Source organism: Plasmodium yoelii (assembly GCF_900002385.2).
Source record: "Plasmodium yoelii strain 17X genome assembly, chromosome: 11".
In the NCBI taxonomy this organism is placed as follows: Eukaryota; Apicomplexa; class Aconoidasida; order Haemosporida; family Plasmodiidae; genus Plasmodium; species Plasmodium yoelii.
Genome location: NC_036183.2, coordinates 1,482,954 through 1,501,817, shown reverse-complemented (window position 1 = coordinate 1,501,817; position 18,864 = coordinate 1,482,954). Strand labels below are relative to the sequence as shown.

The window sequence follows — 18,864 nt, the reverse complement described above, 5'->3', positions numbered from 1 at the left end:
TAATTTAATTTTATATTTTTATAGAAAACAGTATTAATGTATTTGTTTGCTCATTCATTTATACTTTAACTTATTTTTAAATTTTGTAATTTGTATTATTTATATAGCTTTTTCAATTTTGGTCATTTTGATCTATTATTTTAAACTTTTTGAAAAACTATCATAAAAAAAAATATCAAAATAGTAATATTATTAATAACAACAATAGTAGGAATATAATGATTTATTTTATTTCAAATCTGGAATGTGAAAATATTTTTTTTGTGTAAACAATGGAATATAAATTTTGAATATTATATAATGATAGTGATATGCTTTTAAAATCTTTCATCATTTTTTTTGGAAAAAAATATTGAAATAGCATGATTTTCTATATTTATATAATATGCTTATAATGTATATATTTTTATGATCAGAAAAAAAAAAAATAATAATAATAAAAGATAACAAAATAATAATATCACAATTACATTACCTGTTCAATCTTTATATTTACCCTTTCCTATTAAGAATAAATGGGATATTTATATAATATATATATATATATATTCATATATATGTATATTTGTGGTGATAATTATGTTCTTTAATAAAAAATTATAATTATGTTTTAGTAAAAATGGGAGTATTGGAGGTAAGTGTTATAAGAAACAGAAAACAATGTTGCATATTATTAACTTTTCTACAAGTTTACTTTTAAAATATTGTAAATATATATGTTATATATTTTTTCTTTCCTTTTTCATATCTTTTTCTCATTTTTTTTGTAGAAAATTAAAGAAATCGAGGCCGAAATGGCCAGGACACAAAAAAATAAAGCAACAGAGGTTATTCCTATGTGTATGCTGCATATGTCCCCCTTTTTATTTTACAGTTTATATAATACTTAGACATGTTTCATATAATTTTTGTCCTATTTTTTATTTCATATAGTATCATTTAGGGCAATTAAAAGCGAAACTGGCAAAATACAGGTAATGAATGCATTTTAAGGGAAATATTCAAATTAATATGTAAATAAATTAATATGTAAATAAATTAATAAATATATATATATATATACATGCAAGCCTTTGCCCTTTTTTGAAACACATATCAATATAAATAAATTTTTTCATATTTTTAATTTTTTAGGTCCCAATTACTTGAAGCCCCTAAAAGCGGGAAAAAGGGAGAAGGCTTTGACGTACAAAGGTGAGGACGCGAGGGAAAATATACAACTCCGAATCATATAAATAATATGCACATATATATATTTACTTATTTACTTACTATTTATCGATTTTTACTATACTAATTATAGACAAGGAGATGCAAGGGTATGCTTAATAGGATTTCCATCTGTTGGAAAGTCAACTCTTTTGTCAAAAATTACAAATACAACATCAGAAGTAGCAGATTATGAATTTACAACTCTAACATGTAAACCTGGTAAAACAAATACACCAATTTTTCATTTTAAATACACCAAAAATAAAACGATATCACATATATCATACTATATATACTTTACTAGGAATAATAAATCACAAAGATTCAAAAATCCAGTTGCTTGATTTGCCTGGAATTATTCAAGGAGCCTCAGAGGGTCGTGGAAGAGGCCGACAAGTAAAAAACGAAAAAATATTTTTTGTCCTATTTCTCGAAATTGAAAAAAAATACTACAACCAATATTATATTATATATGCATGTATATACACATAAATATCGTATACATTTTTTCTATTATTATTTTTTTTCTATTATTATTTTTTTTCTATTATTATTTTTTTTCTACTATTATTTTTTTTCTACTATTATTTTTTTTCTACTATTATTTTTTTCCTATTTAGGTAATCGCAGTAGCAAAATCATGTGACATGATTATGATGGTACTTGATACAACTCGAGATAATAGTCAAAGATTAAAATTAGAAAAGTGAGGACTTTAAAGACTTAAGAATTATATTAAAAAAAACTTGCTTGGATTTATGAATTAAATGGAAAAGAAAAATTATAATATATATTTTTTTCCTTTTCAGTGAATTAAAATTAGTTGGAATTAGGATAAATCAGGAACCTCAAAGAGTAATCAACATTAAATTATAAAGTTATTTTTTTTTATTCATTTTTACAAAATATGTGTTATTTGCACATCATTTTGTATTTTCTCTAAAAAAAAATATAATTTAACTATTTATTTTGTTACTTATAATTTTGTAGATAACACTAACACGAAAGAAAGCAGGTGGTGTTGTTATAAATAGTACTGTTCCCTTAACAAAAGTACTTTTTTTAATATTACTATTTTTATTATTTGCAAACATCATCAATAATGTGTATTCTTTTTCAATTAAAATGGCATTTCTTTTTTTCTTATCTTATTTTCTTATCTTATTTTCTTATTTTATTTTCTTATCTTATTTCTTATCCTTTTTTCAGATGGATAATAAACTTATAATGAGTATATTGCATCAGTACAAAATACACAATTGTAATTTGCTATTCAACGAAGATGCTAGTGTAAAAACAGAAAAATAAATATCTAGTCTATTCCTATATATATTTTTTAAATAAATAACAATAATTGTTTGCATATATTTGTTAATGATAGGTTGATGATCTCATTGATATTATAGAAGGGAACCGAAAATATATTAAGTGCATTTATGTATACAACAAAATTGATATGTTGCCTTTAAGTGAAATCAATGCCATTGCATCAGAGTGAGTAACAACGTGTTCATAAATAAATAAATAAATATATATATATATATATGTACGAATTCATAATCATTTATGCAAGTGTTGAAATATTCTTCCCACCCGTGTTCACATGCTATACATCTATTTATTCATATTATTTCCAAAAATCCTCTTTTTCAACTATAGAGAAAATACTGTTGTTATAAGTAGTAGCAAACAATGGAACTTAGATGTACTAAAAGAATACATACTTCAAAAGTTAGAAATAATTCGAGTCTATACAAAAGTACGAAAAGAAAAACCTGATTTTACCAATCCAATTACATTGACTAGGCAAAGAGGTATGAAAAAATATATACGCATCAAAAATAGTTCATAACAATTCATAAAATTTATAGTTTACCTTGTTTAGATTGTGTTCATTATATTTTTATCTCTCATATTATGTACATGGATGTAGAGTTTTTTTATTTTACAAATGCTTTTAAAATGTTTTTAGTGTAATATTTTCCTGATTTATTCATATATATCTCTCTTTTTAATCTACTACAGGAAGTCAAACTGTTGAGGCTGTGCTTAAACAAATCCATAAAGTAATAATAACATGAATAAACTTATTTAACACGCCTATTTAATACGCATATTTAATACGCATATTTAATACGCATATTTATTTTTTTATGAGATATCAATTGAATAAATGATATATAAAATATTATTTTTTTTTAGGACATGATTAAAGATTTTAAATATGCATTAGTTTGGGGAAGAAGCGTAAAACAAAATCCGCAAAGAGTAGACTTATGTACGTTTAAATATGATATATATATATACACATTTTTAATTATATATTTTATATATATATATATTCGTTTCCTTAGTGTTTTACATATATTATACACATGAACATGTATATATTTTTATTTTTTAAATTAGATCACAAATTAGAGGATGAGGATGTTATACAAGTTGTTAAGAATAATTGATTCGATTAAAAACTGTATCATATGTCCTTTATAGAGTTTTCTTCTTTCATTTTTTTTTATATATATGCAACTAGCCATTTTATAAATATACTAATTTTTTTTCATTTTTTTTCATTTTTTTTTGATATAATCTCCAATTTGTGTACATATGCATATAATACCTACAAGAACACCTTTAATTATAACCAATATCAATTTGCATTTTACTTTTAATTTTTTGTCTATACAATTTTGTTTTATGTAAAATGCATAAAAGAAAAAAATTTTTTCTTAAAAATTTATATCGAAGTTTTTTTTATAAAAGTTGTGAATACATATTAAAAATTAAAAATGAAATTTGGTAGCTCTAAAATTCAATTCATTAACATAAACACACAAAATCTATACATATATAATATACGTATATAATTACTTACGGTTACATACATATAACATAAGTATAGAAGTATGTACATTTCGCTTAATATAAAATTATATTTAATTTGGTTTAATCTTTTAAGCAATAAGAGCACTAGCAGTGCTTGATTGGTATTTCCAGTTTGAGGGTAACAATCTTTTTCTCTTATAATATCTGGATATTCTGTGAATTTTGGATTCAGTTAAAATTAATCTGAATTTGCAATCTTTATCTTTTTTATTTTTTTCAAGATGCTTTCTCATAGATACAGCTTTTTTTATTAAAAAATATAAATCTTCTGGAATAGTTGTAGCAACACCATGAGCTCTTAATATTCTTAAAATTTTATTTCCAGTAACTGCCTTTACTTGAGGTATTCCATAATTATCTCTTAATGTTGCACCTATTTGAGATGGAGTTTGACCCTTCTTTGCTAATTTAATAATAGCATCTTCAATTTCAGATGGTTTTTGTTTTAACCAGCTAGGTTGTTTTCTTTTATATGGGATGGTTGAGCTGGATATACCTTTACCTTTACCGTACATACGACCCATTGTGCTTACTGCATAAAAAAATGTATATAATATATATGTATATTTTATAATTTATTTTTACTATACATTCATATAACATATATACACTTATGTATATACTACAACAATTATAATTATCATACATATATTGTTTCTAAATTAATTGACGTGTAAAAAATATATTAAAAATACGGACTACAACTTTTTTTTAACTTTCTATATATTAAAAAAATATATGTATAATCTCCTAAGTATACAAAATGTATATATATACTTATTATTCATACATTACAATTTCCAATTCAATTTCGAAAAATTTATGCATATAAATTTTATGTATTATTAAGCTATTATGTTTTCTTTCTTTTTTTTAATTTTTGGGATTTACCTTAAGTATTAAAAAAAATAAAGATCTTTTTAAATTAAATATTTATTATTGAATAAAATCCTTGCTTTTATTCCTTATAAAATAATTTAATATTCTTTTTATTAATATAATTATTTTTAATATAAATATTTTCTGTTATTTATATTTTTTTTTTTTTAATTTTTATAAAATATAGAAGAGTTAATATATAATCGGGTTACCCCTTCTTCATTCCATATATTATACATACACGAATTATATATTTTTTTTTACTAAATTATATAATGGATACATATTTTTACTTATGGATCTCTATTTTAAATTGGTAGGAGTATGCGAACAAAATATTTTATGTTTTTTTACTATATATTTTTATTATATATGTAAAATATATAAGTTGCCCTTGCAAAAATTTATGCGCATATTATTCATATATAAATGTGTTTTTTATTATATATTATATGTATGTATGCAATATTGTATATACATGATATTGAAATGTATACGAAAAAAATATACAGGAATAATAATACTTACAAGGGTTTATTGCAAAAGCATTTTATATTTTTACGGATAATAATTTTTCTTTCCCTAATTATGCATATAATATATTCGCAAAATTTTGAATTCCCATATTAAAAGCCTATATATTTTTTTTAATGTAATAAATATTACTATATTATTTTTTTTATATATACATTTTTTTCCAAATATTATAGGGTGATCTAGGGGTACAGTATATATGCCCTTAAAAATAATAATAAATAAGTAAATACAAATTATTTAAATTTCTTTAATTTACAACAATATAATTACAAAAAATAAGTTATATTTAATATAAATAATTCCATATTTTGAAATATATAAAAACTTTATTTTTTTATATAGCATTTAAAGTGTTGTTATATATTATGTATACTTAAGCTAATACCGTATAATTTTTTATAAACAATAATCTAGCATTATGGTGTACTAAGAAAAAAAAATAATTGTTTTATATTTTACTATTTCTTATTTTTACTATTTCTTATTTTTACTATTATATATATTATCTTACTTTATAATCTATAACTTTCTAAAAAATAAAATCAATATATTATTTTTAAGTGATTATTTCACATATTTTTTATTCAATTTTTCGAGATTTTTATAGTATATACATGTTGTATAATTAAACAAAATTTATAGCACAGACAATGGGTAATAAATAAAAGTATTCAAAGATATTAATTAAAAAGTAATAGTAAATAGGTATATATGTGTATTATATATTTTTTTTTTAATTATAATAAATTATAAAATTATTGGTCTGTTTAAATATGACATTGTCTTAAAATTGTTGATATATTATGGTAAACAAAATACTCATTAAAATGTGTTTTAAAAAGGAAAGGTAAAAATACCTAACTATATGAAAATATTATTTAAAATAACTAATTTTTAAGTATATATAATAAACTAAAAATGGTAAAAAAAGTACATGCATTTTCCCTTAATACACCTTTCGATTTCAATACATGTTTTTATAAATATTAAACTAGATAAGCACAAACGAAATATATTGCATATATTCTAGACATTTATAAGTACCATACTATATTATTTTTTGGGGATTATATTATATATGGACATGTATCTATATATTATTAGAAAAAAATCGGCATTAGTTTATTGATTATATTACTAATAATATAAAATAAAGTCAGTTCATTTTCTTGCTACTTTTGATCCTATCTATATTTAACTTATGAATATTGCTATTTTTTAACATTGTTACTTTAACATTTCTATTTTTTGTCTCTTAAAAAAATTGTTTCAATAGTAGGTATATCAAATATGTGAGTATATATACTTATAGAAAAGTCCCAAAGAACTATTTTTTTTGTGTAATCATATAATTTTCCAATATATTAATCTATATTTATAAATGACCATACAAACTATGTTTTTTTTTTTTTTTTTTAAAATAAAAAAAATTATATTTATTATACAATACATGAATAATTATATATTTTGATATGCATATTTTGTTTATATAATAATATTATCCGTATATTCCCCCTATTTTAAAATTTAATTATAGAAGGATTTTCAGTATTATCCCTTATGCTCTTATAATTATAAAAACGAAAAATACAACAAAAAGAAAAAGAAAGAATAAAAGTAAACAAATAAAAATAGGAGGAAAAATTATCGTAAATAAATAATAGAAAAAATATATTTTTTAAAAGAGAGGAAAAGCAGGGTAAATAATATTATGCATATATTATATATATACATATATACATATACATATTTACAAGATACGATTGTTTTAAAATGGTATATTTATGGAACGATATGTGTATTATATTATAACCGGATTTAATATGCGTATTATTATTATATAATTTTATTAAAAAATAATATTTAAATTAAATAAATATTAGCTACCATTACTTACTATTTTTAATGCAAACCTATATAAAGATTATAACTTAAAAAAAAAGATACAATATTTTAATATGAAAACGTTAAGATTATAAATTAACTATAATCAAATTTTTTAGTAATATTTATTATATCTTTCATATTATATGTATGTAAAATAACATATTTTCCTTTATTTTTGTTTTAAAGTCACATAAACATAAATAAGGCATATTTTAATACAAAAAAATAAATTAAAACAATACTAGTACAAAAGCAAAACACAGTAAATAATAAAATTTAAAACATTACGAGAATTTTATAATATATTTAGAGAATAAAATTCATAAAAAAATATTTTATAATATGTTTGAAACAAAACTATGGGCTTATTTAAAATTAAAAAATTGTAGAAACGTTTAAAATTACACCTTATAGTATTTCATTAGATTCATCAAGGTAAAGCTAAAACATATATTATAAAGTATTCACTTTTATTTATATATCATTATTTATTCACACTTTATATTAATTTACTCACATATATATATATATAGTATAATACCCATGCTTATTAATTTGTATACAAAACATTAAGATTCCATTATAAGCATGAACAACTAATTAATTTATTGCATTTAGTTGTGTACCCATATTCCTATACATATTCATATTATTCGTATATGCATATATATATGGCAAATGTTTAAAATTAATAGACTACAAAATTGAGAAGACGCTATATATATATTTACATTATAGTGTGTTAATAAATGCCTAACCGTGCTTGTATAATTTAACTAACATAATGTGCATACCAAACGCAATTGAATTACACCCATATATGTATAATTAATAATCTGATTGGTACAATTGTGTGCTCATTTTTTTGTTGACAGCAAATTAATATATTTCGTTTTCCCCTATTTACAGCTTTTGAAAATACTATTTGAAAAATATAATTTCCGCAAATACACAAAACGACAAAATAATAATAAACTAAAAACATAATATCCACCATATTATAAAATATTTTTTCTTATTTATCGATTTAATATAATATTTTATTAAAAAAAAATATTAATTAACAAATCGTGAGCAAAATGGGGTTACATATATTTCCAACTAAGATAGTAAATTTGGTAAATATAATAGTATCAATATTCTGCCCAGCAGCTGAAACATACAATTTATTATTTCATAAAAAAGACAAGGCAAATGAAGATTATGTCCATCATATTCACTTTATAACATATTGGATTATTTATTCTTTATACTATTGTCTTGAGTCATTATTATTAATTCATATTATGAATTATATCCCATTTTATTTCGAACTTAAATTATTGCTTTTTTTTTGGTTATATAATGATACATTTCAAGGAGCAGGTTACATTTATTTTAAATTCATTGAAAAATATTATAGTACCATAGATAAAAAAATATGTGATATAGTTTATACAAATGTACCAAAAAATATAATAAACCTTTTCCCTTTTGAGAAGCAACAACCAATTACTCTTAAAAAATCATCAAGCAAACTTAGAAGCATGGTATCCAAATAAGGATTAGCATTCAAAATTTAAAAAAATATCACTATGGAAATATACTTGTTAAATGCTTAGGGACAATTACGGAACTATGAATTTATATCAATGAAACTCAACCAGTGTTAATTATATGTATATATTGATTTACCTCTATTTTTTTTTTAATTATTTAACTATAATAAAAATGAATATGTAACAATTAATTGCTAGTATGATTGATGCATACATACACACACACACACACACACTTATATATATATTACATACATATATATATATTTCCTTTGTTTTTTTCTTTTATGATGATGTGAAATAATAAAAAATAATGTTGGAATAACGAATGCTATAGCAATATATATGTTATATATATTTTTTTTTTCTTTATCCCTTATTTCTATCAATGTATTTAATGTTTCATTTATTCTTTTACTTTTTCCTTTCGTTTTTTTTAATTGTAGATATCTAAAATTTTTTTTTCGATACCGTAGTATAAAAGTAAAATGACAATAGTATAAAAAAATATAATCAAATAAAAAATATTAGTTAACTTTATATTTTCCTATGAATTAAATAAAATATACATATGTACACAATTATAACTTATCATAGATCAATATTCACTACTATGCACACACATATGTAACATAGGGGGATTACGTGAACTTTATGTTTGCGATAATTTGTTTAAAATTGTAAAATTTTCAATATTCTGTATATACAAATACATAATTTTATCAACCGATTTCTCTATGATATGTTTTTAAATATATAGATTCGACAGTTTTTATTTTAAGGAATTTTTTACACAAAAAAAAAACAATGTATTTTACGTTCAAAAATTTCGAAAACAAATGACATATTTAAATGAAAATTTTATACTTTCTTTTAATTTGTATGTTAAAAGACGTATGGAAAAGAAAAAGGAAAAAAACATAGAAAAAAAAAATTAAGATTTTTTGAAATATATGACAATATATAAATATTATCACTTTGTGATATATTTATATATCTGTTTTAGACATAATTAAAAAAATTAAATCCTATATATATAATCATACTGTTGTAATATATGGATACATATTTTGTGTCATAATCCCCCCTTTTTAAAATCTTATGACAGTAAGCACATGTCTGCATATCTGTATAATAATATAGTTTTAATATAGACAAATCATATATGTGAACATATATAGTGTTGACAAAAATGCAATTATACTGAATGAAACAAATGGAGGTACATGCTTGTGTTTCTCATTTTGAATGACAAAATTAATTTAGATATACTTCATCATTATATGTTGTGGGTATATAAGGATAATAATAATAGCCAATGTTTCTATTATTTAAATTATAAATCATTTGTTCATTATTTAATTCATTCATATGACATGGATTGTTATGATACATTTCCATTGAAGGTACTGAAGGATTAATCAAATTCTTATCATAATTCATGTTTTGCATATTATTCGCATTAACCATATAACTATATACTGAAGATGATGTCGATTGCGTTTTTATACAATTCCTATTTTGTTCATTTAAAACATTATCATTTACTAATTTTGCTGCTTCCATATTGCCCTCTTTTTGCTTGTTAAAGTGTTCATCCTTATTCATATGCAGTTCTTTGTTAAATTTTTTTTTTCCATTTTTGTTTAATGGAACCAATTTTGATCGCTTTGTTTTTTGGTGTCTATATTTTTCGGTTTTTTGATTTTTTATAATTTTCAGTTTTGCAGTTTCGTCATAAACATTTTCACTTTTTTGATCATTTAGCTTGGCTTCTATCCTTATTATGTTATCATTATTATTGCTATGTGTGTTTTTTTTTATGCAACTATATTTATTTTCTTTTTCAATGCAATCTCTCTTATTGGTTAATTCTGTAATACTATTATCAACGTTAACATCACTTTTGGATTTATGATTATTATATATATCATTATTTTTACTTATTTCTTCTTCATTTATTTTATCATCAATTTCATCACAAATCTTGTCATTGTTTGTTAACTTTTCTTTTTCACAATTTGCTTCTTCACTTTCTTCGTCTTTTTCAAAGTTTATTTGATTAACTACTATTTCCTCCTCCTCATTATCGTCATGATCACTTTGGCAAATTTCAGTATCACTTGTTGAAGGGTTATTTTTTTTTAAGGGGCTCTTATCATTTATATTTTTATCATTATTATTGTTTATTATTTTGTCAGGAATTACACATTGGTTATAATTACATGGGTTTGTATAATAGTATAAATAATGCGGATAATAATTTGGAGCAACCATATATGGCATATTGTTTTGATGATCATATAAACCACATTCATTTGGTTTAATAAACTTTGAATAGTTATTAGGCATTGAAGCATCATTTTGACCCTCAATATTATTTATTTGTTGATAATTCATATATTGCATGGATGGATTAAACTTCATTTGCATCATTTTGTTATAAAATAAATGATTTAAATAATTATAATTATTATAGTCCATATAATTATATTGCCCTTCTAGACCATTTATACATTGTTCATTGTTATTTATACAATTTGTGTTATTTTTTTTATTGTCTTCATTTTTATTCATATTTTTTTTTTTATTTTTATTTTTGTTCAAACTTTTTTCCTTGTCATTACTATATGCAACTTTATTACAATTTTCATAAGTACTTCTATCATTATAATTGTCGTTTATATTTTTGTTTGATTCTACAGATGTATTTTCTTCTATTTTTTCACAACATTGATTTATGTCTACTTCTTCAAAATTATTACTTACATAAGCTTCATTTATTTTATTTTTATCGCTTTCTTCTTCAAAATTTAAACTTGATGGTATTGTCGTGTTACTATCATAAAAGTCATTGCCTTCTTCTTTTTTTTTAATAGACTGTGCTACGTGGTTATTTATAACATTGTCTTCATTATTACCATAATTTTCATAATTTTTATTATGATTGTTTTTTTTTTGTTTTATTTGTTTGTCCTTATTCCTGTTTCTATTTTTATCTCTTCTTTTTCTGTCGTCTCTTTTGCTATTCATCGCATTATTTTTGTACATATGGTAGTTATTGTTCATATTGTTATTGCTCATATTGTTATTGCTCATATTGTTATTGCTCATATTGTTATTGCTCATATTGTTATTGTTCATATTGTTATTGCTCATATTGTTATTGTTCATATTGTTATTGTTAATATTATTGTTATTGCTAATATTATTGTTGTTGTACTTATTTAAGAAATTTTGATTATTGTAAATCTGTTCACCATTGGTCTTTATGTGCATTGCGTTGAAATTATTCAGTAGCATATTAAAATTATTATTAAAATTCCCATTATTAATGTTTCTGTCACTATTAATACGTTGATAATTATTTCTGTTGACATCCATGCTACAAATGTTGTTATTATTTCTATTAATATGCATATTACAATTGTTGTTTCCAGTTATGTTGCAATTGATGTTGGTTTCCTTGTTAATATTTCCGTTATTATGTATGTTTCCAATTTTGTAGCAATTATCAATGTTAGATTCTCCATTTGCTATTATTTCATTGTTAATTTTTTCATTTGTATTATTATTATCATCCAAATAATATGGTGCGTCGTTTTTTCCATCTATTTCAGTGCTACCTTTTTCTAATAAAATTTCTGGAATTCTTGGAACTCTTAATTCATCTATGTTATGAGCAAACCTGCATGTAGATCCATTTAAGCATGCTTTATTTTCTATAAATTTACACATGGAAGACTTATAAGCAAATAAATTTTGTGCTGATTTTAATTCATCCTGGTTATGAGCATAATTGCATTTTTTATTAAAGCACTTTTCACCTTTCAATAACTTATAACAAAGCTTAGTTCTTTTTAAATCTGGAATTGATCTTAAATCTTCAATAGAATGAGCATAGTCACAATTATCACCCTCTTTACATTTATTTTCCGCATATAGAGGGCATAACTTAGTTTTCCAGAAATGCTGACGAAGAGTTACTGACATTTTCATTTTTTAAAGAGTAAGGGAAAAAATTATGTTTTGAAAAGTATATTATGCGATACTTTAGACAAATCCAAAAAAATAAATAATATCAATAATAAACAAGACAAATTATTAATAAGAAATTAATATTCATATAACAAAAAAATAAAATAATAAAAAACAAACACAAAGATGCAATTAATTAATATTAATGGAAAAAGACCCCCAAAAAATACAATATAACATTATAAAATATGCATATTTGTTTTATTATCAATAATAGATATATCTATTAACTATATATTTTGGTAAATAATGTTTTTAACAATATTACATAAAAATAAATAGATTATTTCTAATTGTCTTTATATAAATTTAATTATAAATGTTTACTACAAATAATTTTATGCAAATAACAAGTTATATTATTTCTGCGAATTTAATGGGGGAAAAATAATAATAATAATAATAATAGATATAAAAAGTATTTTATAATTTGTATGTCCACAAAGATATATTTTTATTTTAATACACAAAAAAAATTATAGAATGGAAAATTAAAATAAAAAAATTAAAGTGTACACATATGTATATATACGAGATATATTTTTAGGACGTTATTTTATACACAAAATTACACATGAATATACATATATTTAAGTGTTAGTTTTAAGAATATATGCATACACACACGTACGTAAATTTTCACGTAAAAAAAATTCCATATTTAATTATTCCTTTGTCAGAATTTTTTTTTTAATACTTCAATGCATACACAACCAAAATTTGATAAAACATATATTAACAAGTCATACATAATCAAATAATATATTAAAAAAAAAACGACGTATGGCTATATAGCTTTTTATTATAAATAAAAATTTTGTTAATATATAAATAAATATTATATGAAATACTAAATCATTATAGTTGTGAATTTTTTTTCTTTTAATTAAAAAAGATAATAAATTTATTTGCTTATTTATAATACATAAAAATAAACAAAAACTTAAAGTTAATACAAAATTTATAAAGTATATAATTATTCTTAAAAGTATGATTACATCCGTTGTTATACTTACATAGAAATTTCTATATATTTTTAAATAATATATATAGACAAATATGTGTGCGTATTTTGAGAGTATTATATATTTTTATGGATTATTTTATTGTCCTTGTTTTAAAAAAATATATAATTTTTTTACACATAAAAGGAATAATTTTTATGATTAAAAAGGTATCACCTTAATTTGTGAAATTCTATAATGTTCGTGTGCATTTATGCTTAATATGAAAGCATTTAATATTAAAAAGGGAATTTAAAAAAAATGAAAAAAATTTATGTTATGGCTGTGAATGCAATATCAAACGACAACCACATGAGTATAAATGAATATATGTAATTTTAACAAATTTAATAAATGAAAGGACAAATTGACAAATAAATAATTAAAAATAAAAACACAATAATTACAATATTCTCACAAAGATTATGCTTTGTAAATCGCAGCTACTCGAAGTAATTTGCATTGCTGCTACACTTTAAAGTATGTTTTTCCTCATTTGTTTTTTGGTGGATTTCCAATAGATAAATCCTTAAATTAACAAAAAATTGGAATTTGTTTATTCTTAATTTTTATTTTAATAGATTCAATATATATGTATATATTTATCTGTTAATTTCGTTATCTCTTCGATTTACCTAGTTCAAAGGGATATTGTTAAATATGATTTGGAAAAAAAAAAAAAGCCAATTAAAAAAAAAAGCATGTATCGTTGAATTGACACACGATATATATATGTGCATATACTGCTTAATGCTAATTTGCATCCATGGATGTAATACCTAACATATCATTTTGTTCAAAATTTCTTTCATATTCTTCTTCTTTTAAATTAGTATCATCTCCAATTTGGTCACAAGATATGTAACTATTTGATGCAATGTCATCAATTATTAAATCAAATGGAAACATTTCTTCTGTTCTGCATAACTTATATAAATTAGAGATTACATTTTTAATTTTATTTGTAACAGAATCATCATTATTGCTTGTATCAACTTTGTCATTACTTATATGTGTGTTTATACTTGAATCACCAAGTAAAAATTTGAATTTATCTTCCAATGACTCTATTATTTGGATAATTATTCCTTCGACGGTTGTAAGTGACCCTCCAAGTGTTCCATAATCAGATGTTAAATCAATAATTGGAATTTGGATTGATGCTGTTTCAGATTTAATCACAAATCTGTTTAAATCACTTTTATTTTTAACGGTTAAGGTAATTTTTTTTCCTTTAGGATTAATTTCACCACTGCTTTTAATTTCGCTCGTTTTATAATTACAATTAGGGCAAACATAAGATAAAATTAAACATTTTTTAAAACCAGGTATATTAATTTCGCAAAAATTATTATCTCCTAGATAATTGCAGCATGGGCAATTTGATGTAAATGATTCAATAAGTTTATTTTCTTCACCTTCATTTATGGTTTTATATTTGACACACATATTATTAGATCCATTACTATTATTATTCATGTGAACATATTTTTTTATAAAATCGAAATTTTCTTTTTTTATTTGGTCCCCTTTATCAATTGATTGGTTTTCATTTATATTTAAATTATTTTGCTTAGATTCTTCATCTTTTTTTTTTTCCTCAAAATCTTCTTCATAAAAGCCTAGTTCATTTAATTCTTGTTTACTTCTTTGATAGTGTTCTATTATAACTGTTTTAGAATTTATATCTTCATCATAATATTCCAATGAACTTAATCCAGAGGGGTCTATAATTTCAACAGTAAAAGGCAATTCCTTCGATACAATAAATTTCGATAATTTATGTATTGTTTTTTCAATCATACTCATATAATTTTCTATTGTCATTTGATAACATGTTTCGTTTACTTCCGAAGTATTTTCATCATCTTTAGCGCTATAATTATTGTTATTGATATCATTTATTTCACCATCTTTATTTAATTGTTCTTTTTCTTCTATTTTATGTACATTATCATTTACATTTTTTTCTACCTCTTTAGATTCTTTGTTTGCATTATCGTCAACAATATTGTTTGCTTCATTATACATATTTTTTAAATTTATAAAATAATCTGTAAGATTACTTAATGCTGTTTGAATAAAACCTTCAATTGTATTTATAGATCCCTTTTGCGTTTCTTTTGGTATTTCAAAATTTATTTCGGGAATTTTCAAGACTCCATATTCTGATTTAATCAGTTGTCTATCTAAATGCTCAATTTTTGTTACACTAAAAAGTATTTTAACACCCTTTTCTTTTATTGGATTTAAATCTTGAATAGTATTATTTCTATAATTGCAAAGTACACATTCAAAAGAATGTATTAAAATATTTTTAAAGTACGGAATTTCAAATTTTAAAATTTTATTTATTCCCTCCTGTTCGCAATTTATGCACATAGACTTCACTTCAATAGTATCATGAGTTATTTCATTGTGATTTTCTATATCCTTCTTAGTGTTTTCATTACTTAAAGAATTTTCCATGGGTACAAACAAAATAATGTAGAAACAATAAAATAAATAAAAATAATTTAAGTAAGGCTGTGAATATAACCTTGGCTAAACCAGTTGCATTCTATATCAGAACTATAACAGGTTTAGAGTATATATATATATATTATATATACGTTCGAAAAAATAAAATTAATATCAATAGCAATGTATAGGTTTTATATAAATATATTTTATGATAATACCCATATTTTAATTAATTTAGTCTATCATATTATATAACATAAATATTTTTACTTAAAAAAACTTTATTTATTGATACCTTTAAAAGTGTTTTTAAAATGCAAACAATTAAAAACTATAAAAGAATTTGTTAAGATTCATTATATAAATCATTACATGCTTATTATCAAAAATAAAAAAAAAAAAAATTTAAAAGAAAAAAAATAAAAGAAATGTCGGGCAAAAAAAATGAAAAATAAGCGCTAAAAGTTATAAAAACTTTTTTGTAACATATATAATATATTTGTATGTGCTTTATTATATTATGCAAGTTTTTTTCCATTTATTGTAATAATATTTTTTTTTTCATGCTCCACTTAATATTATTATATGCTATGTGCTTCAAAGTTGTGATAACTATCTTGTAATAAGGGTTCATCATCGTTAGAAAAATTGTAATGATCACCAAAATATTTGATAGCAAATATAAGGGCAACTATAAGGATGCCATAGAAAAGGATATAATTAACAAATATATATGAAAAAACTGTAAATATTATATATATGAAAAATATTGCTAAAATACATTTCTGAAAAAAAATAAAAAACGAATATATATTTTTAATAAAAGTATTCATGTTGTAAAACCAAAAAATATGTAGCCACAATTTTTATATTATACAATACAACCCACATGTGCATGTAGTAATGATAATACATATAAGTATGAGAAAACATATCACGAAATATGTATGTATTATATATTTACAGAGATAAACTCCGTTATTTAATTATATTTATTCAATTTTATTTCGTATTTACTATAATCATATTTTTGTTGAGAATTATATTCGATGGTAGGGCACCCTGATAATCGCCTTTATTTTGCATAATATCACTCATATATAATAAATTATAAAGAGTTGAGCTTCTATAAAAAAAAAAAAAAAAAAAAAAAATTATTTAAGCTTCATTTTTTTACAATCATGAGTATACAAGGGTATGTTATGTATCTCCTTGCAATATCTAGACATATGTATAGTTAGAAATGCACGTTATTTTAAATAGATATTTTTATAGGAAGGTGTGTATATGAACAAAAAGTCTCCAAATTAGTTCACACTATTCTATCATATATTTATCATGTATGTTATACGTAGTCTTTTCTTTGTATACATTTTAAAATAACATTTATTTTTTTTTCGTTGTGTTTTTAAATAACCTTTGAACTAATCCATGAGCAGTATTCTTCATAATATCAACAGTACTTTTGAACGTGTCAAAAATTCTATCTAAATTCATTGTATTATCACCATCCATCTATAAAAAATAATAAATAACACTCCTTTTCATAAATAGTGAAATTAAATTGCACATTTGGAAATATTTATATTATATAAAATCAATAACATTCAAAAAAAACACAATAAATTAAATTTCACACAGATATTATATATATGCTTATATACTATACTTTGATTTAACGCAGACGAAGGGGAAATTATTGATATATGGGTATTATATATATTTTTTTTAATGATTTAAAATTTAAACATTCATTTAAATAACTAGGCATTTAATTTGAACAAATGAAAAAAATTAATGAAAAATAAATTAAAAAAAAATAAAAAAGAAAAATTTTAAAAAAGTGCAAATTTCCATTTTTTACGAATATATGTATATTAAAATTGTTTTTATTTGGACAATTTTTTTATTTAATACACATAATTTACATATATAATAAATCCATGCTATATTACATTTTAAAGATTAGATGAAATAAAAATTTAAGCAAAAAAAAATTATATGCCTTGTATTTTCATTGAAGATATAGTATTTTTTTTAATACTTATTTTTTTAAAAATATCAATTTTTGTTCAAATGCAAATTTTAACAAATAAATATAATTTTCTTCATATTATAAATTTTATTACTAAATTTATTTAACAAATCTAATTGTTTCTTGTGAATTTTTTTTAAACGGGTAGCATTATAATTTTTTTTTCTTTTAAAATGAAAATTTACAACTTGCTAATTTTAGCACACACATATTATATATATATGGATGTATAGATATATGTATATGCAATTTACATATGTTGATTATAAAAATATGTTTGTAGTAGTGTATATCTATCCATTTTCCAAAACGCCATAAAATATAATTTGAAACAGAAAAGGAGGCGTGACAAGAAAAGTAGTACACATATATGCATACCTTATTA

The 18,864-nt window shown here is 21.5% G+C and overlaps 6 protein-coding genes across 6 annotated transcripts; 2 read left to right on the top strand and 4 right to left on the bottom strand.

The window, feature by feature from the left end:
• Positions 1-619: 619 nt before the first annotated feature.
• On the top strand, positions 620-3,671 carry PY17X_1136700 (GTP-binding protein, putative; the record flags this gene model as incomplete). The annotated part of the gene is made up of 15 exons (XM_719058.1): positions 620-634; positions 771-827; positions 934-974; positions 1,135-1,194; positions 1,304-1,431; positions 1,517-1,608; positions 1,833-1,918; positions 2,022-2,067; positions 2,203-2,265; positions 2,422-2,502; positions 2,594-2,706; positions 2,872-3,026; positions 3,238-3,278; positions 3,415-3,490; positions 3,622-3,671. 15 exons carry the CDS (start codon positions 620-622, stop codon positions 3,669-3,671), a joined length of 1,104 nt encoding a protein of 367 aa, XP_724151.1.
• Positions 3,672-4,166: 495 nt separating this feature from the next.
• PY17X_1136600 (40S ribosomal protein S15, putative) lies at positions 4,167-4,622 on the bottom strand (the record flags this gene model as incomplete). Its single annotated transcript, XM_719059.1, has 1 exon — positions 4,167-4,622. One exon carries the CDS (start codon positions 4,620-4,622, stop codon positions 4,167-4,169), a length of 456 nt encoding a protein of 151 aa, XP_724152.1.
• Positions 4,623-8,480: 3,858 nt separating this feature from the next.
• Positions 8,481-8,942, top strand: PY17X_1136500 (YOP1-like protein, putative; the record flags this gene model as incomplete). Its single annotated transcript, XM_022956581.1, has 1 exon — positions 8,481-8,942. The coding sequence occupies one exon, from the start codon at positions 8,481-8,483 to the stop codon at positions 8,940-8,942; it is 462 nt and encodes a 153-aa protein (XP_022812462.1).
• A 1,254-nt stretch (positions 8,943-10,196) lies between these two features.
• Positions 10,197-12,938, bottom strand: PY17X_1136400 (erythrocyte membrane protein; the record flags this gene model as incomplete). The annotated part of the gene is made up of 1 exon (XM_723815.1): positions 10,197-12,938. One exon carries the CDS (start codon positions 12,936-12,938, stop codon positions 10,197-10,199), a length of 2,742 nt encoding a protein of 913 aa, XP_728908.1.
• A 1,796-nt stretch (positions 12,939-14,734) lies between these two features.
• Positions 14,735-16,450, bottom strand: PY17X_1136300 (uncharacterized protein; the record flags this gene model as incomplete). Its single annotated transcript, XM_723814.2, has 1 exon — positions 14,735-16,450. One exon carries the CDS (start codon positions 16,448-16,450, stop codon positions 14,735-14,737), a length of 1,716 nt encoding a protein of 571 aa, XP_728907.2.
• Positions 16,451-17,025: 575 nt separating this feature from the next.
• On the bottom strand, positions 17,026-17,959 carry PY17X_1136200 (conserved Plasmodium protein, unknown function; the record flags this gene model as incomplete). Its single annotated transcript, XM_723813.1, has 3 exons — positions 17,026-17,229; positions 17,462-17,570; positions 17,862-17,959. 3 exons carry the CDS (start codon positions 17,957-17,959, stop codon positions 17,026-17,028), a joined length of 411 nt encoding a protein of 136 aa, XP_728906.1.
• Positions 17,960-18,864: the final 905 nt, after the last annotated feature.